General features: G+C 51.4%; 2 protein-coding genes across 3 annotated transcripts; both read left to right on the top strand.

The window, feature by feature from the left end:
* The first annotated feature begins 13993 nt into the window (after positions 1-13993).
* On the top strand, positions 13994-19563 carry THUMPD3 (THUMP domain containing 3). Of its 2 annotated transcripts, none has more exons than XM_033071973.2 (9): positions 13994-14296; positions 14587-14664; positions 15162-15701; positions 16505-16635; positions 17055-17124; positions 17483-17598; positions 17786-17893; positions 18144-18267; positions 18498-19563. In XM_033071973.2, the coding sequence occupies exons 1-9, from the start codon at positions 14090-14092 to the stop codon at positions 18627-18629; spliced, it is 1506 nt and encodes a 501-aa protein (XP_032927864.1). In that variant the 5' UTR covers positions 13994-14089; the 3' UTR covers positions 18630-19563. The 2 variants fall into 2 exon arrangements, with proteins under 2 accessions (XP_032927864.1, XP_032927863.1); XM_033071972.2 differs by having other exon boundaries at positions 17783-17893.
* Positions 19564-20143: 580 nt separating this feature from the next.
* On the top strand, positions 20144-21991 carry VHL (von Hippel-Lindau tumor suppressor). Its single transcript, XM_033071951.1, has 3 exons — positions 20144-20355; positions 20774-20884; positions 21266-21991. Exons 1-3 carry the CDS (start codon positions 20157-20159, stop codon positions 21478-21480), a joined length of 525 nt encoding a protein of 174 aa, XP_032927842.1. The 5' UTR covers positions 20144-20156; the 3' UTR covers positions 21481-21991.
* Positions 21992-25163: the final 3172 nt, after the last annotated feature.

The raw sequence follows: 25163 nt of genomic DNA, 5'->3' as shown, positions 1-25163 counted from the left end.
AGCAATATAGTGGTGCAAGAAAAATCCCAGTCATGAAATGATCCAACAGCACCAGGGGTTTCTGCTACTCAGACATCATGAAGAACAAAGAAGCAGTGATGGCTGAAGAAAAATAATCCAATCATGAATTAATGATCTTTAATAAATATCAATGTCTAAGATACTTTATGGAATTTCTACTTGAAACAGCTTCTTAAAAGGAAGGATTACATTGTAATTCACTTATGACACTCTGAACCCAGAATTTTTTAATGAGGAATGGACGGGATGGGATTTAATCATAATAAACACTTCAAGCTTGAGGTATAGAGGAACCAACAGTAGCTATGGCAACGTGGTCACTCCAGTAAGGCTAATGCAGATTATTTCCAGGGCAGTAGCCTTGTGTGTGCTCAGGAAGCAGAGGTAATGTTGGCTTAAAGCAATTCCTAAATTAAGGAAATTTTTTTAAGCAGAAGCTGTCTTGCACTCTTTGTTTCCAGCTTCAAACTGTAAGTGTTTGTCGATGTGCTGAACATCCACACAGCAGCTCGGCAGAGTATTGACCTGCTGCTCCCAGAGACACTCACGTGTGTCCCCACGAGTTGGGCAGACCCTCTGCTCATGGATTCACAGAAGGGCTTGGCTTGGAAAGGACCCTGAGGCTCATCTCATTCCAGCCCCTGCCATGGGCAGGGACACCCTCCACTCCCCTGGGTGCTCCAAGCACTGCCCAGCCCCACCTTGGATACTTTCAGAGATGGAATATCCATCATACCCACCCTCACACCAGCAAAGCTTTGCCAGAGGAGGCTGGAGCCAGGGCAGAGGCCACAGATGATCGGACACCAAGCTGTTACTGAGACCCTTCCCAGCCCTGTGAAGTGCCAGAGCTGCTGCACTGCCACCAGTCACTCATCCCAGAGCAAGGCAGCCCGTGACACAGCCCCAGCTCTCCCTTGGTCTTTCTGCTTCCCTGAGGTCTCTGAAAGGCAGAATCCCTTGTGCCACTCCTTGGGTTGATGAGGTTTGGGAAGGGAGATGTGTTTGGCCATTGAACTGTGGCTAAACCCTCTGCAGCCTCTCTGGGAAGTTACTGTAAACTAGAACTTGGTGATGGAAACTGTTCCAGACCGGATCGCAAGGAGGGTTGGGCTCTGCCCCAGGCTGAGACCTGCAGTAAACCAGCCAGGCTGGGAGAGGCTCCCGTGCAGGGTCAGCTGGGCAACAAAATCTGTGTGAGCTGGGGCACAGAGCCCACCCACTGCTGTCCCCTCCGTGGGAATGGCACAGCTCTGCACAGCGTGCTGGGGAGAGGCTCCCGTGCACACATCTCCCAGGGCAGCAGTAAACTCTCTGGAGACACACAACACAGCTGCTGCACTACATCACCTTTGTTTTTTGAGCCTTACATCTTCTTTCCTGCCAGCAAAGTGCTGTTACCTTGTCATATTAACAGAGAACTACTTCTTACTCTGCTCCCTTTTTTATCTCTGTAGTGAAGTGCAGTTGTAACTTGGCACTGACAGAGCTGCCTCAACGGGTCCTGCCTTAGCACCCAAAATAGCTGCAGCCAAAAATTTCTGTATGTGGAAATGCATGTTGTTTTTCAGGCAATGCATCCCAGAAGTTTGCTTTTGATTTTTATTTTATTCAGGTCTCCAACAGCTCAGTTGTAAGTAGAAAGGTATCTTCCAAAAATACATGTGTAGTATCCTTGAGGCCATGAATATTCAGAGAAGAAAAAGAGCATTCTAAAATACACACCCATGTCTATCCCAGCCTTTTCCACTGTTGCCATCTTAAGCCCTTGTGGTACCAGTAGAATTCAGCATTATGCTGGTCAATAATTTGAGTACCTGTAAGAAATGGGAATATTTATGTGTGACTAAATGCATGAAGAATTATGATAAACAATTTGGCAAGGCAACAGCAATTCTTCCCAGTAGCTCTAATTCTCCTATAAAAGGCATTGAAGTCACAAGGAACCTGTTGTAACTGCTCAAGGCCGTGGTCACACTGCACAGGGCTTATCAGTGGTGAAAAGGCCCTTGCAAGCAGTTTCTTGATAGAGATCTGCTACCTCTGCTTCCTCAGGGAGATTGCCCAGGCCCTGTGGTCAGAGCTGCACTTTCATTTCCCTGCTGCAAGCAGCAGCTTCAGCTGGTGCTGGAGCAGCCTCTGCTTTGGGAGGGGCACTCAGCGTCCCCAGGCTCTCCTGAAGGACTGACACAGGGCTGACATTTCAGTGTCAACACCACGGTGTGCAGCTCAGGTCCCAGCAGCTGCTCACGGGATGGGTTGCAGCCCTTTGCCCTGCACCATGCATGCCCCCAAAGAAGAGCTTGAGCACAGCTCTCCAGGAAAGCAGCAGGAGCTGTGTGCTCTGCTGGGCTCTTTCCACAGCTTTGATCCTGTGCTAAATCCAGACAGCTCTTGGACCATCCCACCTGTGCACACCGTGCTGAAGCTGCCAGAACCAGATCTTTAATTATACCCCCACTGATTCAGAGGAAAGCTAAATAAGTAATAATTCCCGTGCATCAGTTGTCCCCCTTTCTCCATATGTTATTGTTCCTCTCTGCCCCATTTTCTTCCATTTCCCCCCATTCTCTCCCTCCCCAGGGGGAGGATGCCCACCCTGTGCTCTGGGAGCTGTGGTCCCCATCCAGCACAGTCCCATCTCCTCTTCCCCAGGACACAGCCCTGCTCAGGGTGGGCACTCTGCTGTTTGCTGCAGCTGCATTTGCAGTTTGGGTTTACCTGGCCCGTAGGTTCTGCCTGTGCAGACCTGACCTGCAGCTCCGTGGCCTCCTCAGGGTCTGCCCCACGGGAAACACCAGCTGTGGGAGGGAGAACTGAAATGCAGCACTGCTTTAAAACCAGCTTTAACATTCCCAAATCCAGATGACCTCTGTTGCAGTTACTCAGATTTTACATTTCTGCTCTGTGCCACCAGCATAAGTTGAACTTTGCTGAAACAGTACTGGGCAAGAAGTTTGTTTCTTTTTCAGGATTATCAAAGCTTTGGGGATTTTGGTACAGAATATGATTTGTGGGTAAAATACATGATGTTCACATGCAAAAGAAATAAAGCCAAGAAATCCAGTGTTTATAATCACCCACTAGATTTAAATAAATTGATTTAATGTGTTTCTGAGAGGAAGGAGGAAAGAGCAACACAGGAATTCTTGTCACACGATTTTCATCTGAAATCTAACACAATTATTGCAGCAGGATTCAGTTACCAAAGGCAAAAAAAAAGAAGGGAAATCAGGAGTCAATTGAGTTGCTGCAAAATTTAATATCTTGCTGTCATCTTTGTTCTTGGTAGAGAGTTGCTGTAGCAACAGACCAAAAAAAGAACTTGCACAAGAGGAGGAGCTTGCTGCTCTTTTAACAACATCTCTTTACCCTCCCTGAATTGCTGTTTATGGCCAGTGAATCGTTTCCTGAGGTATCAATGCCTGTGGACCCAAGGCCAGAGCCTGCAGGCGTTTCACCTGTCACACACAGTGCTGCTCTCAGCTCCTCCATGCAGCTCACATGGTGGCCACTCTTCTGTAGAGCCCGTCCTCACATGCAAGATCCATCCATTCCTTGATCCACTTCCATCTCTGGGGGCTCTGCACCCTGCAGATCAGCACTGCGTGGGACTGTGCAGCTATAAATAAGAGACAGCTTCCCCAGCACTGCCTTTGTGGCCCGTGCTGACAGCACAGCAGCTCAGGAGGGACAGGCTGTGGGGCAGCAGGAGGCAGCAGCTCCAGGGTGGTGATGCCAGCAGCTCAGGTCCTGCACAGGGCAGAGCCTGGAGCTGTGTGCAGCTGCTCCTGCTGAAGCAGAGGAAGCTCCAGCGTTGGTGCTGCCTGGGCTGCCAGTGTTTTCCAATAGCTGGGTCCCTGCTGTTTGTTGTTCCCAATTAATTTAGTCACACACAATCTCCAGTTCTCCATCTGCAGTGTGAAACCCACAAACAGCAATTTTAGGGATGCAAAACTCCTAAGTGCAGGTTGGAAATAGCTGCAGGAGCTTTCCCTGTGTGCCCTGTGGAAGGGCCAGCAGGACCAGCAGGTTCATGGCCCTGAACACCCCTGAACACCCCAAAACGGGGTCCCTGCACATCACTGCACATCTGATGTGTGCTGGATCTGCAGCAGGGCACAGAGCCGAGGGTGAGCCCCTGCTCCCACCTGAGCCTTGGCAGCAGGAGGGCAGGAGGGTGGGCATGGGGCACACTGGGACACAAACAGGCTCATCTGGGACACCGAGGTCTTGCCCACATCCCATCTCCATGTCTGCAGGTGGGGCTGGCATTCCTGCTTCCTTCTGGGGGCACTTCCATGGCTGCTGATGGAAAGGAGCATCCCCTGGTGTGGGGATGGCCCTGCAGCCCTGCCCCTGAGAAAGGCACCACCAGCCTGTAGCAGAGACTCAGCCTAGTTTGATTTGTTTTAAGCTTCACTCTGTTGCTCTCCTCTCCAGCACCTCCATCAGCCTGGGTGTCTCCTGTGGCAGGGGAGCAGAGCCACGGGCACACAGCACCGTGTCCCTCCAGAGCCAGCCCTGTGCCATCCCCAAATCTCAGCGAGGGCACTGCCTGCCTGGGACCAGCCCGGAGCCCTCCTTCATTCCTGCTGGGCATTCTTGCTCAGGTCTGTTGTACTCGAGGGAAATGATGCAGTACCTGCAGCTGGAGCCGGGGCAGGGCTCCCTTTGTTCGGTGCCAGCAGCCCCTGCAGCCCCGCACTGCCGGGGGCTTCCAGCGGGACAGCCAGGGCAGAAAAGGAAAAGCCTGGGAAACTGAGCTGGCACTGTGTGCTCGCACAAAGCACTATTGTTCCGGGCTCAGAGATGCAGTTTAGTAGGGCAGGCTGTCCTCCCCAGCCGCCCCGGGCAGCACACAGCCCCAAGGGAAGCTGCATGTGGGGCCTCTGTCTGAACTGACAGCGATTGATGAGCGAAAAGGGGCCAAATGGAAAACACAGCTTTGAGGGAGAATTCAGCTCTCTCATTAGAGCTGAATACAGCTGGCCAAAGGGGCCTTTTCCTGGAGGAGCCCCAGGCTCCAGCCACATTCACAACTTCATTGCAAATTCCAGCGTGCGAGTGTTGTTTCCAGTGGAAAGTTTTGGGGTGTTTTTAATTGCCCCTTCCCACCGGCACAGCAGCGGCACGGAGACCCAGTGACCTGGCACGGAGACACTGAGGGGGGATTCTGTTACCTGAGGTCTCAGCCATGTATTAGCAGCCCAGCCAGAGGGATTTTTTAGCTTTTCTCAGAAACTCGGGCTAGGCACCCTGGAATGGGCTCGGGGCATTACTCACCACTGTCCATCCATGGATTTTTTACCACTGGGCACTCACGAGGAAACACCAGCACTTCACACACAAGTTGTTTCCATGGTCTTGGCTTCAGCACTAATTCAGCAGGCAGGGATTTTCTGATTTCCTCCAGCACCTCAGCTGAATGCAAAGTAGGCTGGGACAATGGCAGCTGTGGGGTTGAAGGGCTGGAGAGGAGGGGACTGGTCTGTGAGCTCAGGGGCTCCAGGGGCTCTGCCACGGAACTGCTGAACCAAGAGCCACTGGAGCCAAGAGAGCATCTGCCAGGATTTCAGCTGGCTCTGGGTCAGTCTCGGATCATTTGGAAGAAGGTGTTTGAGACATGAACACAACCCTAGAGCCCAAAAGCACTGGGTCTGGCTGAGGAAAAGCCAGGCTCCATCCTGGCAGATGTGGTGTCAGGGCTGCCTGGTGTCAGCACAACCCCTGCAGCACCAGCCCTGCTCTGGGGCTGCAGCAAAGCTGCCAACAAGCCCTGGGGCCTGGGAAAGCCCAGGGTCCCTCCTGCTGTCCTAATCAACCTGCCTGTGGGCTGGAGCAGCAAATCCTCCCTCCCCAGCAGCCAGGGTTAGTCTGCAGCACCAGTGCCAGCTCTGGCCAGCTCTGGGGCACAGCCCTGCAGCCAGGGAGATCTGGAGATGGAGATGAACCTGCCCTGGAGAAGGGAGCAGCATCAGTCAAACCTTCCAGAACAGCTGAAGCAGCATAAGCCCTGTGCTGACACGAGCTGTGTCAGCACGTCTGGACCTGGCCAAGCCTCTCCTGGGTCTGCAGAGGTTTGGGCTGCAGTGAGGTGTCCCCACGGCCAAGCCCAGGCTGCCACCCCCTGGGAGGGTCCCCAGGCCCTGCCTGAGCTGTAGGACAGGGATTGCTGCAGCTCCCAGGGATTCCTGAGCCTTCCCTGGCTGCCCTGCACGGAGTGAGCCTGGCAGCAGCCCTTCCAATCTGCACCATGGGGACAAAGCATCAGCCTGGGGCAGGCAGGGAAGGCTGGACCACCACAGCATCCCAGCCTGGCTGTGCCTGTAGGACACAGAGAGACTCCCAGAGTGAGGCAAGGACAGCAATCCACTTTTATGCCATGTTTTTAAAGCTGTTTTCTTTCCTCTATGACCAGCATCACTGTGCTTTGGGTTGGACAGTTTGTGTGCACAGTGAATCTAATTTGGTTTTTATCCTTTTTGTCTCCCTCTATTTTGCACACTACATTAGGCTTTTGTTCCAAGGCAGTTAAAGCAGATTTGCTGTGTGCTTTGAGCTGCCCTGCAGTGCTGGCAGAGCCTCAGAGCACAGACGAGTGTCACGTAACAGAAATGCTATCGATAAGGGGGAGGCTCGCACAGCAGGGAGGCCCAGAAAACCAGAATTCTCAACAACAGCAATAAACCCAGCTCTGTGTGAGCAGGTCCCTCCAGCTGCAGAGCTGCACTGTGGTCACTGGAGCTGCAGCCACAGGAGGGAATTGTCCAGGAGGCTCCAAGAGCTTCAAGAGAAACAGCAGCCCTGCTATTGTTCAGCTACACCCCGATGTTTGATGTCTCTTTCCCCCTTTCCTAAGTTCCTGCTGTGTTGGCTGAGCTGCTCTCACAGCCCTGTGAAATGTGGAGGTGGCAGAGCAGCAGCTGTTGGTGGCCCAAGCTCTGCACTGGGGGTCTGCCCAGCAGAGCTGAGCATCCAGCCCACGGCTGGGACGGGCCAGCTCCTCCTGAGACGCCACTCCATGAGCTGCATGCGAATCCTTCCCTTCAGGCAGGATCAGGAATGTCCCAGCATGCTCTAAGTATAGCCACAACTGCTTTCCAGAAAAAAAACTGCACTAATTTGTGTTGGCACTCATTTGGCACTAGTTCCTCATGTGCCAATCATGATACATTTTCTTTCCCTGTCCTCCCCTAATCACTGCAGTTAGAAAAATCTGGTTTACAGAGACAGTAGAATATCCATTAGCTATTATTTCAATGTATATAGATCCATAGATGCTCAAATGTACTGAGATTCAAATGCCTTGAGGGGGAAATGAGGACAAAACATATTTTGTCAAGACAATAAAAAGTACATTGTATGAGACAATCTACTGGTTTAACAATACTAGAAAATATTTTAAATTACTGTGGACTTGTATTACCTCTGAGTTTCAGCCTGAAGGGAAAAGCCCACAATCCCTTCAGTGGCCCTGGGATCCCTGCAGTGACCCTGAGACTCACTTCAGTGACCATGGGACTCCCTGCAGTTACCCTGGGACTCCCTGCAGTTACCCTGGGACTCCTGTCAGTGGCCCTGGGACTCCTTTCAGTGGCCCTGGGACTCCTTTCAGTGACCCTGGGACTCCTTTCAGTGGCCCTGGGACTCCTTTCAGTGGCCCTGGGACTCCCTGCAGTAACCCTGGGACTCCTTTCAGTGGCCCTGGGACTCCTTTCAGTGGCCCTGGCTCCCTCCCAGGACTCCAGGGGCTCTGTGCTCCTGGCACTGCGTGTGCAGCTCTCAGAGCTGTGCCTCCTGCCAGCTCTCACAGCTTCTCCCCAGCAAGGACACGACCCTGCATTCCTGCTCCAAAGCACTGGCACTGCAGGGCTGCAGCTGCATCCCGCAGCTCCCAGACTGGAGGAGCACAGCAGAACACATGTGTAAAACAGGAACTCAGCTGGGCTGTGCCAGCTGTCCTCGTGCCCAGAATTGGTGCAAAACCCTGTCAGATCTAACTGGCAACCTCAGCTGTAACACCAACAGCACAGCACAGCTCGCTCCCAGGGACACACAGCCACGGCTTGTGTGAGAGGCAACATGTTGTGGGGGATTTTAATTTGAAATAAAGGCTGGAGTGACCTTTCATTTCAGGTTTTAATTAAGCTCCCCTGCCTCGAAGCTGCAAAGAAAAATCCTGAAAAATATAATCCAAGAAGATGGTAAAGTCTCATATGTCAAAGTTGAGCGAAATCCTGAGCTGTTGTTGTTTTAATTGTAAGTTTGTTAGTCCAAAGGACACAGCTTCCCCAATGCTCACAGTCTGACTTTTTGTAGGACACATCAAATGCCAGACAAGTCATAGATAAAAGCCTGCATTTCATCTTATCACAAGATGCTGATTTACCTGCATTCAGGATATTATTTTTCCATCCTTTCACTCCCTCAACTCAAAAGAGCTACTTGCAGAGCTCTGGTCAGTCTTTGGCTGAAGGTCTAGACCCCATTCTTTGCAAACAGGTCCCAAACCTCCTGTTCCCAGGCTCCATGGGATCTCCAGCATGCTCATCTCAGGTTAGTTCACATCCTTCTCTTTCTGTCTGGGTTTGGCTAGTGTTTGCCCAGGCAGATGTGCAGACAGCCCAGGATATTTACAGAGAAAGGCGAGCAGTGGTGCCCAGCACTCAGAGCTCCTTCCTCTCTGCTGGGCTGCAGGCTGGGGTCCTGCCCAAGCACCATGGGCAGTTCTGTCCCCTGTTCCTGTAGCCTTGGCATCCCTCCCTGTCCTCTTGCACTCCTGCTCCAGGTCCTTCCAAGAGCTGTTCCACTGCCAGTGTTTGAGATCGAGGCCTTGGCAGGCTCTGCAGAGAGGAAACGGAGCTGACACCAGGGCAGAGCCTGTGCAGCCTCACGGGGAAGCTGCTGCTTGCACAGGAGCTGGGCAGAGCAGGGGAGCCCCAATTTCCTGAGCAAACCACAGGGTCACGGTGTCACCATCAGCTTGGGCAGACATGGGGCAGCAGCATGAAACACTCCTGCAAATGTTCAGAACTGCGACAGGAACTCGGCACCAGCACTGCCAGACCTTTGCTCCGAATTATTTCACACTGAGCTGAATCCCACTGACCCACAAACGGGTGCTGTGAGCGTGGCTCAGGTTGCTGCACGGGGATGAGTTGTTGCTCCCTCTTCCCCCAGCTGTCCCATCCAAAACAGCTCCAGTTCACAGCACATCCAGGTCAAAAAGGAGAATCGGGTCAGCAGAGACAGTGACTGACACCCCCACACTCTCCTGTGACATGGGAAATTGCCAGGTAAGGGGAACCAGGAATTTGGGACAGCTGGCACCTCCCCAGCGCTCACTTCCACCGGCTAATCCACCCCACAAAGGAAGGCACAGCTGATGGAACTGACTGAACACTGCCATCCCCACGCAGGAGCCACACACGCTCTGGTCCCTGAGCTGTTTCACAGCCCCTGCACACAGCACTGCTGACACCAGCAGAGCTGGCCTGGCCACGGGAGCAGGGAACACACAGGTGATGGCTCCAGATGCGCAGGGAGCCCCACAGCCTCCAACCCAAAACCTTACAGGCAGGAATTTGGGTGAGTGACTCATGGCCGTGCTTAAGTTGGACTCATTCCAACAGAGGGTTATCTCCCCCTGCTGCGAAATGAGTTTGTAGATCAACATGTTTCAGAATTCAAAAATTACAAGCCTTGGTTCTCTGACTTCACTGTTTTGCAGCTCAGTCGAATCCCTGTCGCTGCTGAAGGGATTCCCTCCAGCCAGGGTAGGAATGCTGGAGGGGCAGCTCCGGGGAGCAGGACAGCCCAGCCAGAGGATGGGCATCCACAGCCCAGGGGACTGACCAGCCTCAAATTATCGCCATGGCTGCAAGTATTTCATATGAGCCACATTTGATGGTAATGTCTGCATGTAGTCATGGATATAGAACAAACAAATCACTAAATTGCAGAAAAACAGTGAGAAAATTTAAACCTGGAGTTCGCTCTGGATTCTGCTCTCTGCAGAGTTGCACAATCTTCCCAGTTTCACTTAAAATATCTCTGTGATTTAATGCCAAAGAGCTGGGTTTCGAGTGAAGCCTGGATTCCCCGTGGCTGATTGAGTTCAGCACTGTCTAACTTGGAAGGCACCTCCCCTCAGCCTTTGAAAAACTCCGTGCTGCAGAATCTGTGAAGGAATCGGTCAGATATCTGCTGAGACAGAAGGTTCATCGCAGCACAGTAATACCCAGAAACTCACACGTGAACCAGAACGTGCAGGGGGCTGTCTGACCCAGGAGAGCATGTAACTGCATGAAGAATTCACACAGATCAGTGGTGCTTCACAAGACCCTGCCAGGGACTGCAGGTTTGGAATGGAAACAATTATCAAATCTGAGTTTTCATCTTACTGACATCATCCTTTTAAAATCATTTGGGATGAAGGTGTAGCAGTAGGCAGATGTGTTATCCAGGATTACTCCTTTTCCTACAGAGGAGGGGCTGTCCCCTGGCAGCAGTGTGGAACAGTCACAATTCCCTGCGAGTCCCCTGTGAGCTGGGCGAGCCCTGAGCACACGGGAGATGCTGGGCTCGGCAGGACACGCAGCAGGAAACGCAGGGTTTGCTCTTTGTCACTTCTCACCCTGATGCTCCCTGCACAGCGCTGCAGGAGAGGGACATGCAGGAGGCACAGGTGGGTGCAGATCGATCTGGAGCCAGAGCCAGTTTGTGTGCTTGTGTTTGTGTGTTTGTGTGCGTTGATTGTGTGGTGTGTGTGTTGTGTGCGTGTTGTTTGTGTGTTTGTGTTGTTCCCCAGGCTCATGAAGATCCCAGGACTCAGCCAGGTCATTTGGGGAAGCCCCTCGCAGGGTGACTCTGCCGATCCCTGTGCACACACCCCCGTCCCTGACAGTGCCCTGACAGCTCTCCCACTGAAACGCCAGCCACAGGGACAGCTTTGTGCAGAATGGGCTCTAAGGAGGCGATCAAGCGGCTTTTATCATGTAAAACACACTGCAGGCTTCCCACTTAAAGGCAATCCCTCCGGTGCGGGGCAATCCCTCGTGGGCAGGGCAATTCCTCCGGTGCGGGGCAATCCCTCCGGTGCGGGGCAATCCCTCCGGTGCGGGGCAATCCCTCCGGCAGGCGCTGGCTGTGCCGGCTCAGGACAGGGCGGTCACAGCACCCGTGTGCCACTGCTTGGAATGCAGAGCCCTGCTTCCAGGGAAAAGAGCCTCAAATGGATTTCTTCTCAGCTCAGAAAAACACGCGTAGAAAAATCTCGCGAGGAAAAAAAACACGCGTGGAAAAAAATGGCGTGGGAAAAACACGCATAAAAAAACACGCGTGGAAAAACACGCGTGGAAAAAACTCGCGTGGAAAAAACACGCGTGGAAAAAAAACGCGTGAAAAAATCTCGCGTAAAAATCTCGCATGGAAAAATCTCGCGTGGAAAAATCTCGCGTGGAAAAATCTCGCGAGAAAAACACACGTGGAAAATTCTCGCGTGGAAAAAACACGCGTGGAAAAAGCACGCCTGGGAAAAACATGCGTGGAATAATCTCGTGTGGAAAACACGCCTGGATAAAACATGCATTGAGTACTTTCGCGTGGAAACCCGCGTGGGGTGGTCACTGCTGGGGGGCTCGCGGGGGGGCTCGCGGGGGGGGGGGGGCGCGGCTCACGTGGAGGGGGGCTCGCGGGGGGGGTCACGCATTGGGGGGCTCGCGTGCCGGTCGCGTGCCGGTCGCGTGGCGGTCGCGTGCGGGTCGCGTGGCAGTCGCGTGCGGGTCGCGTGGCGGTCGCGTGCGGGTCGCGTGGCGGTCGCGTGCGGGTCGCGTGGCGGTCGCGTGCCGGTCGCGTGGCAGTCGCGTGCCGGTCGCGTGCCGGTCGCGTGCGGGTCGCGTGCCGGTCGCGTGCCGGGCGCGTGGCGGTCGCGTGCCGGTCGCGTGGCAGTCGCGTGCCGGTCGCGTGCCGGTCGCGTGCGGGTCGCGTGCCGGTCGCGTGCGGGTCGCGTGCCGGTCGTGTGCGGGTCGCGTGCCAGTCGTGTGCGGGTCGCGTGCCAGTCGCGTGGCAGTCGCGTGCGGGTCGCGTGGCAGCCCGCGGGACACCGCGGTGACACACCCCCCCCCCCCCCGTGTGTCCCGGTCGCTGCTGGAGACCCACGGCGAGAACCAAGAGCAGATAAACACGTGTTGTCTTACACTCCCACTAAGAATAAAAACCCCAGCGCAGGTCTTGTAAGACTTTATAAGAGGGCAGTTTTTTGGGTGTGGAGGAGACTTTAAAATTCCATTAGCCTCTGTTCTGGCCCCTAAGTGATACTTGGCAAGTGTGTTAATATGCAAAAGCCTCAATTTGCTGACTAATAAATTAACTGTTAGGAAAACAAAGCTTCAGACCAAAGGCATTAGTAAAACACAGCTGCAGACGCTGAAGACACTCAGCAGTACCCGTGGTGGCTTCCCAAGGCTGTATATTCTTAGCATCACTGGCATTTTGGACTCGGGTAGGAGCCAATCAGGTGTAACAGAAGAATACAACAATGCACATTGGATGGCCACAGTGAGATTATATATTCCTGACCTGTGCTTCCAGATCTGTTAAAAATGACTGTAGGGTTTATTAGCTTGCCATTCTTCAAAGCTCACGGTAGCTCCACCAGCACTGTGAGCAACCCCAGTCTCCTGGCTGCCAAAGCAGATTCCAAACCATCCCTGGCTGGAAGAGAAAGAAATCCTGAACTGTGCGACCTCTTCCCTTGCCCACGCAGGGCACTGAGGCAGCACGAAGGGCTGGACACCGCCAGCCCTGTCTGACTGACCTGCAGGTCACACTCAGGCTGTCTAACCACACCTCATTCACACCTTGCCACCACCAGTTGATGTTAAAAGCCTGACAAAAATTCAGAATTGTAAACTGCTTAATCTTTGTTTGCTTTTTTTGTTTAATTATATGTGAAGGCATCTTCTCTTTACTAAGCTGTCCCAAAGTAAGCTGGAGTGTCAGGTCAGAAGCAGATGCTGTAGGTTAAAAGGCGATGTGGACAACTGCCCGTGCTAGCCCTGACTCCTGCAGTAAATCCCCGGAACCTTCTGAGCTGGGCAGAGCGGTGCAAAACTACATTTTTTAAAACAATCTCAGCAGCCAGGAAATAACTTGAAGAACTTTAACTCTTGCAAACTCAAGTGCTGGATGGAATTTACACAACGCATGCCTGTCACTGCAAGACAAACCAGATCAGGTCGCACCAAATTAATTCTGCAGCTCTTTAATGAGTTCAAACCAAGCAGATTTTCCAGGCAAGGCCGGTGCAGGCACAACTTGGCACTTCAGCAGTGGAAATTCAATTGTGTAAATTCGTTTATGACCTAAAAATTAATTAAACCAATCCATGAAGTTAAGGTCCGAGGGTCCAACAGGCGTTCCCTGCGGGGCTGTACGGACCGATACACGGTATCCAGGATCGATACCCCGTACCTGCCGGGCCATACGGACCGATACCCGGTACCGCGCGGACTGTAGGGACCGATACCCGGTACCCGGGATCTATACCCAGGACCTGCCGGGTCGTACGGACCGATACCCGGTACCCAGGACCGATATCCAGTACTGCACGGACTGTACGGACCGATACCCGGTACCCAGGATCGATACCCGGTACCGCACGGACCGATACTCGGTATCCAGGACCGATACCCGGTCCCTGCGGTACCGCACGGACCGATACCCGGTACCCAGGACCGATACCCGGTACGGCACGGACCGATATCCGGTACCGCACGGACCGATACCCGGTACCCAGTACCGATACCCGGTACCGCACGGGTGTCCGGTCCCCATCACCGCCCCGGTGCCCGCGGGGCCGCGGCGCCGCCTCCCGCCCGTGCCCGGAGCAGCGCAGAGCCCGGGGCGGTGCCGGGCGGCGCGGAAGCGGAAAGGGCGGGCGGGGAGGGCCGGGCCCGGTGGCTGGAGCGGTGTGCCCGGTGCTGGGTGCTGTGCCCGTGCTGGGTGCTGTGCCCCGGGCCGTGCTGCCCCGCTCCGGTCCGCTCGGGCGCTCCCTCAGCCCGGCATGGCGCAGGCGGGGCCGGCCGGCGATGCGGGGCTGGGCCCGGCCCCGGAGGGCGCGGAGCTGGCGGCCGTGATCGGCGCCACCGTGCCCACGGGCTTCGAGCACACGGCGGCCGAGGAGGTGCGGGAGAAGCTGGGCTCGGCCTCCAGGATCAGCAGGGATCGCGGCAAGATCTACTTCGAGGTGCCGGCCCGGAGCCTGCCGCAGGTCCGTGCGGCTCCGCGCCCCGCTCTCCCCCCGTGGCCCGGCCGGTTCGGTTCGGTTCGGTTCGTTCGAGGGGTCCCAGCCACGGCCTCGCTGCAGCTGCTGTGTCCGCCTTTACCGGGGCTTCAGGGGTGATTAAATGTTAGATGGGGACGTTAAATCAGTGCAAAGACGGAAACTAGAACTCCCGTGGGGACTGAAGGTGGAAAACCTCGACGTAAGATGGCAAAATTTAACGACAGTAAACACAGGCCCCGTGGCACACGGTTAGTAATGTGTTTCATCTCTTCCAGGTCCACCGTCTGAGGTCAGTGGATAATTTATTTGTTGTTGTTCAGGAATTCAAAGACTATCAATTTGAAGAAAATAAGGTGAGTTACTCTTTCTGTCCGTTATGGGGTTTGGGGTGTTATGTGGGGATTTTAATTTAAGGTTAGTATCAAAGTGTTTTGTTTGTTTAACAAGTTTTTCTTTTGTGATACTATTCCAATTCCCTTTTTCTGGCTTGTAACTGTAAGTGTGGCCATGTTGTCTAACATAATTTCTGCAGCTAAATACCTGACATTGGCAAAATCTGGGATAATGTTTGTAGGTCACAGACACAGGACAGTGAAGTGTCACTTCGGTCGCTTAATACAGTGTTAGTTGTCTGTTTTACAAGATGAATGATGAAATCCTGCATGTCTTGTGATTTTCAGTGTAATTCTGTTTAGCTGTGGCAAAACCCAGACAAAAATCTGTAAGCTTTGCTTAAACATATAGTGGATTAATGTTTAATAAACTACTTTGAGAGACCTCAAAATAAATAAATAATAGCTTTAAAAAGGATGGAATAACTTCAAAGCACAACTTTTTATGTTTTTTAAAGGAAGATGCTCTAAAACATTTGGAAGATTTGGTTAAAAAGCTGCCCTGGACCGATCCATTGAAAGTTTGGGAGTTGAACAACAGCCTGAAAAAGAAGAAGACAAAACGCAAAAAACACAATGTGCAGAGTCCTGCAAGCAGAGAGAAGCTGAGTGGTGGTGGAGGAGAGGGAGGAGCAGACCAAAATATCGCTAATGCCCAGGAGGACTGTGCCCAAAACCCTGCGGCTGTGGAGCCCGCTGGTGGCCAGGACACAGAGACTTCCCAAGGAGTGACGTCCAGGAATGGGCTGGAGGAGGAGGAGGAGGATAATGAGGCACCAGAGGTGAAAGTTGGAGTGCAGGCAGGTCCTGAGAGCGGGAGCAAGGCTGGTGACGGTGAGACAGGCGAGGGAGAGGAGAAGGTGCTGAGGTTCCGAGTGACGTGCAACAGGGCTGGAGACAAGCACAGCTTCACCTCCAACGAGGCCGCCAGAGACTTCGGGGGAGCCGTGCAAGAGCACTTCCAGTGGAAAGCTGACATGACTAATTTTGATGTGGAGGTACAGTGTGTGCCTTGGGAATACCTGTGTTTCTGCTGTACAGAATTGTAGTTCTTATTTCTGGTGCTCAGAGATCCCCAAACTGCCTTCCAGAGACTGGACCTGCAAACTGGTGATGCTGAAATCACCTCCTCTGGAGTGTTCATTTCCCTGGCAGCCTTGTGTGTGTCCTGATGCAAGCCTTGCCTTGCTTTCACCTTCAGTGAATCTCTCCTCTAGTGCATTGTTTAACAGCAGTCTCAGTTACCAGGAAATGCTCCAAATGGGAGCTGGTTTTGGGGTGAAAGGGGCAGAAGGAGTTAACAGTCACTGTCAGGTGTTTATTTTCTGTTGGGGGAGGGCAGAGGCTGGGAAAATACAACCAGCACCCCTGGCCTGTCAGTGGTGAGGAACAGCTGTTTGTGAGGGACAGAAAGACCTCTACGTTTCTCTTGCAGGACCTTCCTAATTAATGTAGGCCCCACCACAAATATGGTTTTTATTGCTGCTTTTGCAGATGGTTCACTGTGTCTTGCAGGACTTAGCTGGCTTCTGCCCCAGACTTACAAACCAAATCTTTTAAGAAGCTAGTGCAGTGGTTATGGTACTTTGAGGAGTCTTGTGCAACAGATTTGGTGTGAATGAGAGAGTCTGTGAATGCTTACCTGAATTCTGTCCTATTAAAAAGCTTTTCCAAGAAGAAAAGCTTTTCAAATGTCATTCCTGGATTTTAAATTACCGTCTAAGATTCCTGTAAATATTTACCAGGCATTCTGTGGAAAGATTCTGTTGCTCCTGAAATTCACTTCAGGTTTTTTCTTTAGGTTCTTCTCAATATTCACAACAGCGAGGTCGTGGTGGGGATTGCATTGACTGAAGAGAGTCTCCACAGAAGGAACATCACTCACTTTGGGCCCACAACGCTGCGCTCCACTCTGGCTTACGGCATGCTCAGGTCAGGGCAGTCACCTTGTGTGTTATGCTCAGTTAAAAAGTCGTTTTGTTTCCGAAATTAAACCTTTTATCTCCCCCACTGCTTCCTCAGAAGCCATTTCTATTAATTATTAAAGAAAAATAAATGTAAAAACCCTGGAATTGCTGCCACCATGTGCTTTGTAATAACAGTGGGTGTTTCCCAGCCTGGGAAAGTAAACATTTGCAGTATTAGCCAAGTTTCAAAATAGTGTACCACATTCTTGAAAGAATTTCACTGCATTGATGGTTATAAAATAGTAATTAACTCGTGGGAAAAATATGTAAAGTTTTTTGTTAGAAGGGTAGAATCAGAGTGATTAAAATAGTTCATTTTCCCTTATTTACAGAAATTCAGGTTTTTAAGATATTTCTCACCTTATCTTTTCTTCTGTTCCTCAGACTCTGTGATCCCCAGCCCACAGATATCATAGTTGATCCCATGTGTGGTACAGGTGCGATACCAATAGAGGTGATTCTTCCTTGATTTTTTAAACTTAATTAAATTGTCTGTATCTTCAGCTGACTAATATTAGTGAATAATTCTTGGTGATGACAGAATAGTAAGCTCCAATGTCACCAATTTTGATGCAATACACTTTTTGTAAATGACCTAATTTTCCTTCCATAGGACATAGCAGGAAGAGACTAAATCCAAAAGTATTATGAGCTTTAAAGGTGCAAAATACAGCTGTCTGTTACAGAATTCTAAATACCCTGCTGTCCACTTGCAGTTGCTTTGTTGTGTTCTGTCAAGTTTGAGAAATTATTCTGGGTTTCCTTTCATTCAAGCAGTGCTGATGCTAATGTTGCTGATTCTATTTCCCCAGGGAGCTGCAGAATGGCCCAACTGCTACCACCTTGCAGGGGATAACAGCCCTCAGGCAGTGAAGAGAGCAGCCAACAACATCTGCTCCTTGCTGAGGAAAAACGAGAGCAAGGACAGGTGAGAGGAGCCTGAGGGATTTACCTTTCCTGCAGCGCTGTATGCAGACAAATCCACTTTGCACTGATGCCTTTGAGTGCCTGGTTCATATTTTCTTGTTTATTTTATTGCCAACATTCTGGGCCTCCCCAGTGTGAAATCCTTCTGAGTGCTCATGTCTGAGGAACTCCCTTTGCTCTTGCAGCAGCACTGCCCTGGGCGTTCCCTTGGACGTCATCCAGTGGGACATCTGCAACCTGCCCCTGCGGACAGGCTCCGTGGACATCGTGGTGACAGACATGCCCTTCGGGAAGAGGTGAGCTCTGCTGGAGGGGGCTGAGGAGAGGTGAGCTGTGCTGAGGTGAGCTGTGCTGGGCTGAGTGTGCTCTCCTGGGCCAGGGCTGGCTTCTCCCCAGCGGGGTAACTGGGCCTGGGGGGGAAGGAGTCACAAGCCCTACGTTAAAAATGAGCTTGCAAGCAACTGAATGAGCAGATTGATGTGTGAGACACCAACACCACTGAACTGGTGCCAGTGATCACGGTGGGGATCTGAATGTGTCTTGCAGGATAGGGTCGAAGAAGAAGAACTGGGATCTCTACCCAGCCTGCCTGATGGAGATGGGTCGGATCTGCACCCCAGGGACAGGCAGGGCTGTGCTGCTTACCCAGGACAAGAAATGCTTTGCCAAGGTTTGTTCTGCAAGAGAAAATCAAACCTATTTACACTTGAAAATACATTGAGGGAAAAATTGTAAGCTGTCATCATTACAAAAGATACTCCATTTATAGAGCAATAATTAGTAATGCTTAAATTCAGTTTTGGACCTGAAAAGTCCTTTGATGTTGCCATCAGATGAGATATAGAATAATAAAAAACAACGTTGTTGTCTCAGTGTCAGTGTGGCTGTTTTTGCTTGCAGGCCCTGTCCCGCGTGGGGCACATCTGGCGCCGAGCTCAGACGGTGTGGGTGAACGTGGGCGGCCTCCACGCGGCCGTGTACCTGCTGCGGCGCACCGCCGAGCGCGCCGAGGAGAGCAGGCCCCGCTGGTGACCGCCCGCGGGGCACGGGAGACACCGCCGGGCTCTGAAAGCAAAGCAGAGAACACGTCTGTCACCTTCAAACCAAACAACCTGTGGAGAAACTGTCACACAAATATTCAACCAGGGATCAACTTGAGAGCGACCAGTTCTACATCACCTCTGCTCCCTTTACCCAAACTGAATTTCATTAGTGGAATTTGTAATTCTTTTCTTGGCTTGAATCTTCCCTTGTATTTTTCAGTTAAACGTTTATTTCTCTGCTTACAGCTGAAAACATGTTGAGGCAGTTCTGGGAGTAACAGTTTATTTATTTACCAAGTTGTGTCATCAAGTGACTAACAGTACTACTCAATCACCTTAAAGGGTTCAGAGGTAGTATCTCTAGTGTAGTTTTCTAATTTATACCATTGCTCAAATGTAAACTAATAATAAACCAGTATCTGGTTTTTGTGGTAAGCAAATTCCAGTTGGCAAACAAGGAATTATGCTGTGCTACTGGTTCTCTTGCCTATCACCTCATCTTAGGGCTAATTACCAGTAAAAGTCTGGTCCATTTTTTAGTGTTCCATTGCCATGGGTGAGGGGATAGATAACACACAGCCTTAGAAAACTGTAGTTACTATTCGAGGAAAGAGATTCTTTTAGCAATTATATTAAAAAGTTCATGGTTTCAGTGTCTACTGTGGATGCATCAAGGTGGCAATTTCAATTTCTTAGGTAATTTAACCACCACAGTTACACTGCCACAGTGTTCACAAAAATATTGTTGCAAATAATTTTTTCTTCTGTGACCGTACTATGATTTCTCGGGCCTCTTACTCTCCTCATCAGTCTGAAAACACATTGCTGGTTTGCCCTTTCCATTACAGCGTGTTCATGCTGAGTATGTGTAACTGTTCAGAGGTGAATTAACAAGTATTAAAGTTTTAGAAGTTTTGCATAAAGAGATGTGTCTTAATTGTGTTCTTTTTCTGGTTCATGTCCACATTTTCCAATATCTAGTCAATTTTTCTCAAATTTCACTGATTGCATATGTGTATGAGAAAGAGAATACAGTGTTTGGGTATCTACAGCTGAAGGATAAAGCAATGTTTTGGCACCCAGGGAAAGGAAGGAATTGGCTGCTTAACTGTTACTGACTGAGAAGCAATTGTCGGGATAGCCCTGGAGAGTCCAGTGCCTCAGTCCCAAGAGCTGCTGGAGGCTGCGGGGCGGTAAGACATGAGAGAGTTGACAGCTCCAGGTGACGCCTCGCGTGCCAAACGCCGGTTGCGTTTTCCGTCTGTTTGTTAAAAGGGTTTGGCGGCTCCGGGCGCGGCGCCCCTCACGGCGGGGCCCTCACGGCCAGGCGCAGGCGCAGGCGCAGGGGGGCGGGGCCCGACAGGGGGCGGTGCTTGGCAGGGGGCGGTGCTTGGCGGGGGGCGGTACCCTGAAGGGGGCGGTGCTTGGCGGGGGCGGTGCTTGTCGGGGGCGGTGCCTCTCCCTGGCCGCCCCCCGGTGCCGCCCCTGGCGCATGCGCGGCGGGCGCGGGGCCGCGATGTCGCCGCCAGGCCCGGAGCGCCCGGGTGCGGCCGGGCCCGTGCTGCGCTCGGTCAACACGCGGGAGCTCTCCCAGGTCGTGTTCAACAACCACAGCCCCCGCTGCGTGCTGCCCGTCTGGCTGGACTTCGAGGGCCAGCCGCGCCGCTACCCGGTCCTGCAGCCGCGCAGCGGGCGCGTCATGCACAGCTACCGGGGTGGGTGCGCCGGGACGGGCCGGGCTGGGCGTCGCGGGGCCCGGTGGGTGAGATGGTGGCGGTGCAATTGCCCTCCCCGTCTTCCCTTTTTCCTTTCTCTTCCCTTTTTCCTTCTTCACTTTCACCTTTCCCTTCCTTTTCCTTTTTTCTCTCTCCATTTCCTTTGCTCTTCCTCTTTCTTTTCCTTTTCGCATCTCCATTTCCTTTTGCCCTCTTCTTTTTCCTTTCCTTTCTTTTTTCCTTTCCTTTTCCCCTTATTCCTTTTCCCTTCCCACTGATATCAGTGACTGGGGCCATGATAGTGGCTCCTGCACACAGAGCTAAGCTGGAGAGCTCGGTCCCTTGTGAGCAGATGCCCTTCGGAGTCACTCATTAAAAAGTGCCATAACTGGTGCATCCCCACCTTGTTCCCTGCCAGGGCACCTCTGGCTGTTCCGGGATGCAGGGACCAACGACGGGCTGCTCGTCAACCAGCAGGAGCTGTTCGTGGCAGCCCCCAATGTGACCAAAGCTGACATCACACTGCCAGGTAAGGGACAGGACCACATATACCCTTGGGAATTCTGAACTTGGCCAGTTGGACTTCTTAGGATTAGTGAGAAATCAGATCCTTGTTAAATTAAACCTTCTTAGACACTGGAAGAGATGGTGAGGGGTTCTAGGTGGAGCTGTTGAATTGGGTGGAACTAGTGGTTCTAGTTCCCCTTCTCCTTTGAAGGGGTCTCTGATGGGTTTCCATGGGTGCCTCATGGCAGGAACCATGTCTGTCTCCGGTCTGGAGAGCCCAGCCTGTGGTGGGTCCCTGCTGCAGGCTGTGCTCTGTGTTCACGTGCTCAGAGCAGCACTGTTGGCACTGCAGCAGCAGCTGAGAGCCCTGACAAGGCTGTGTTGTGTTTGTGCTTACCTGCAGTGTTCACCCTGAAGGAGAGGTGTCTGCAGGTTGTGCGCAGCCTGGTCAGCCCAGTGGACTACAGGAAACTGGACATTGTTCAGTCCTTGTATGAAGAGCTGGAGGATCATCCTGATATTTGGAAGGATCTTCAGCGGCTTTCTCTGGAGAGAAATGAAGCACTGAGGAACAAAACTCTGGAAAACCATGATGACTCACTCCAGACTCCTCAGTAGCAAACCACCAAGTCTGAGCAGCAGGAGTCCCCAGGACTGATGCCTCCCTTTACAGTTTTGAAACTTAAACTCAGTAACATCGGTGATAGTCAAATCAATAGTCAATGACTGAACACACCTGGAGGCATACTCCATGTTCTGATGGGTCAGTTCATTTCTTCATTACAGGTATTGCAACCTGCAGGGTAAGATGAGGGCAGCTAAATGGAAAATATTCATACAGAGTAACTTTCATTGTATTAGAAAGCAAATTACACCAAGCATTAATTTAGCCCAGACTAGCGGTTGTAAGTGTCATCAGTTTTGAGTCATTTGTTTTGATGGAATTTCCCTCTGACATGTAGCCTCAAAGTGCCTGTGGGTCACAGAGCATGGGGAGGGTTTGTACATGAGGGTTTCCAGCAGTGCCTGAGGATCTGACAAACATTACATTGGTGGAAAGCTGATGTGTAAATGCTTGGAAGTTATTCTGCCTCGTACCTTTCCACGTACAAAGCCATGTCGTATCTGCTCTAGGTCTGACATATTTTTGCTGTTGTCATACCTCAAATGCCTTATTTGCCTTTGTCATAGGGTTCTTGCCTGGCTGATCTCAGCCACACAGACCAGATCCTAGTTTTGAGACACCCTTGTCCCCCACAGCTGCTTCCCCAGCAGCCTGTACAGGGTTCAGAGGAGGCAGATGCTTTAAGTTTTGTCTTTTCCCCTCAGAGTGCTGTAGTCCTGGTCACATTTGTGGCCTTGTCAGGGGGCATGGGCCTCTTGAGCTGCCTGTGTCATCTCAGGACCAGTGGGAGCTGTCCTGGGCCATGCTTAGTGGCAGGCTGGAGGAAGAGAGATAACATTTCTTTGGCTGTATTCTCTTCCCCACATTTCAGTGGAATGTGCTCTTGTGTGAATGCACAGAGAGAGTTCAAAGCAGCATAGTTTAGTGTTACCTGAATTGTCCATTGAGCAAAATGTGGTGCAGCTCAGATTCAAAGCAGATTGGCTGGAGATTGATTACAGCAGGTTATTTCTGTGAATGTTTCCCTCCAGTTGTATATCCTGAGAGCAGCTGTGAAAGTGAGACTCAGTGTATTTTGTAAGTATGGAATGTCTCCCTGTTTGTAAACTTGTTTTCTTACATATTCAAAGAAATTGACATAAAAACAAAAATGCATGCTAGCTTTCTGACTGTGATTCTGTCAGGTAACTCTCCAGTGCCTCTGTGTTTGTATTCCTGTCACACTCTGACAGTTGTGGTTGATCAGTAAACAGGCACTTTGGACTGTACAGCCTGCCCAGCCTGCTGCTGCAGAGCTGTGCTGTGGCTCTCATGAACTCAGCACAGCTTCAGGCAGTGCCTGCGCAGGAACGGGGCTGCTGCCAAGCTCTGCTCTTCCCACCTCTCACAGATCCCTGAGGGGAAAGGGAGCCCATGGCAGCAGACATGGCACAGTGTCCTGGGGAGCCCGAGGGTCAGAGAGTGCTGCATGCACTGTGCTCCTGACCATACCTGAGTGTCAGAGAGTGCTGCACTCTGCTCCTGACCATGCATCAGGGTCAGAGAGTGCTGCACTCTGCTCCTGACCATACCTGAGTGTCAGTGCTGCACTCTGCTCCTGACCGTACCTGAGTGTCAGAGAGTGCTGCATGCACTGTGCTCCTGACCATACCTGAGGGTCAGAGAGTGCTGCACTCTGCTCCTGACCATACCTGAGTGTCAGAGAGTGCTGCACTCTGCTCCTGACCATAGCTGAGTGTCAGAGAGTGCTGCACTGTGCTCCTGACCATAGCTGAGTGTCAGAGAGTGCTGCACTGTGCTCCTGACCATACCTGAGGGTCAGAGAGTGCTGCACTCTGCTCCTGACCGTACCTGAGGGTCAGAGAGTGCTGCACTCTGCTCCTGACCGTACCTGAGTGTCAGAGAGTGCTGCATGCACTGTGCTCCTGACCGTACCTGAGGGTCAGAGAGTGCTGCACTCTGCTCCTGACCATACCTGAGTGTCAGAGTGCTGCACTCTGCTCCTGACCGTACCTGACGGTCACAGAGTGCTGCACTCTGCTCCTGACCATACCCGAGAGGAGGTTCCCTCCTGCTGAGGGAGGTTGTGCACTGCAATTGGCATGGCAGCTCTGCCAAAGCCTGGCTCTGCAGAGCCTGGCCTGCTTTGCTGCAGCTTTTCCTGTAAGCTAGTTGGTATTAGGTGTTGGGTTTAACAGTCTGTATGTGGCACACACGTTCTGGGTGCTTCTGAGTTGGGTGGGGTCTGTGATTTCTTGTGTTTCTTATTAGAGTGTATTTTTCTGTTCTGGAGTGTTCCTTTAGATCAGAATAAAAGATTGGAGAAACCCCAGCTGGCTTTAACACATGGAGATTGGGAAATGCAGTGTCCTAGTAGTTACTCAGATGGGTTAGTAACGAGTGAAAGCTGTAATTTACTTGATTTACTTGTGGCAGCTGCGTTAGCACTGCAGGGTTTCAGCCCAGCACGGCCTGGCTGGAGCAGCAGCGAGAGCCAGCAGGGCCAGCCCCAAGGGCTGAACGGAAAAACCCCCGGGAAATAAATACTCTGACACTCTGCAGTGTCCAGGGGCTGGGGAGAGCACTCACAGTGCACAGTCCTGCCCACACCACTTGGAAAGGGAAGGTCTAACCACAGGAATATACAGGATTTTTCAGTCCCTGTTCAGCCGGTTTCAGTTCCCATTGGGGTCTGCATTACCTGTAGTATTCAGAGCAGAACTGAAGTCATTCACACAGTTGAATCTGTTCTTTCCCTTTGTTCCCCACTGAGGCAAATAGTCCACATGGTTTCACAAGTTTTTCCAGTACCCAAGGGGAAGAAGTCTTTTCTTCCTATTTCTATGTAGTTCTTCGCAACACGATTTTAGTCTCATCTTACATCACTTTCAGAGATGTTCAGTCATGAGAGCACTTAGGTGTCAGAGGGAGAGTAAGCAGGGAAAAGGAAGGGGAAAACCCCATCAATGCAACAACTGTTGTTGAACTGGTACTACTGCTAAAACAGCTCATCCCAAGGCAGTCTTTGAGTTGTCATATTTTAATTACCTTTTGGGTACTTCCGTTTATTTTTTCCTGTTCTTTGATATTTTAGCTACAACAATACTGCATTTTTTAGTTTTTCTTTGCCACAGCAGAGCTAAGAAGTTCACGATTTCTGAGGAGTGTAGAAAACTGCAAAAGTTTTAAAGTTTGATACTGAAAACAGGAGTTAGCTGTACTATAACATATATGCAGAGTACAAAGAAATAGTGAATTAAAAGCTGTCAAAACTGGCAGCACTTCTTGCAATTCATAGAAATTTAGACCTAGGGCTAAATACGAACAAGAGCAGAAGGATGGATGGTGGCACTTACATATCTGCTGGCAGTCTGTAGCAGCAGAAGTATGGCAGGAAGGCTGTCCTTTTTAACAGAAAAATTAGCAATACTTACACTGGCAGATTAATTAATTATGCATTTTTATCAAAATCAGGTTGAATTAAAAAATCAGAAAAAAAATTGTTGGTTTTACAAACATATTTTAAACCTAACCCCTGACAATCCAGACCTGGCCCTGATGTTCTTTACGTTCTGATGTTCGCCCTGCACATCCTAGCGCACCCCATACCGCAACGAGCGAGCTCCGGTGCGCACACCCAGCCGGAGGGGCCCTGCACGGCACCACCGCGGCTTTT

Source organism: Catharus ustulatus, chromosome 13 (assembly GCF_009819885.2).
Source record: "Catharus ustulatus isolate bCatUst1 chromosome 13, bCatUst1.pri.v2, whole genome shotgun sequence".
Lineage (NCBI taxonomy): Eukaryota > Metazoa > Chordata > Aves > Passeriformes > Turdidae > Catharus > Catharus ustulatus.
This window is presented reverse-complemented; position numbering and strand designations above follow the sequence as displayed.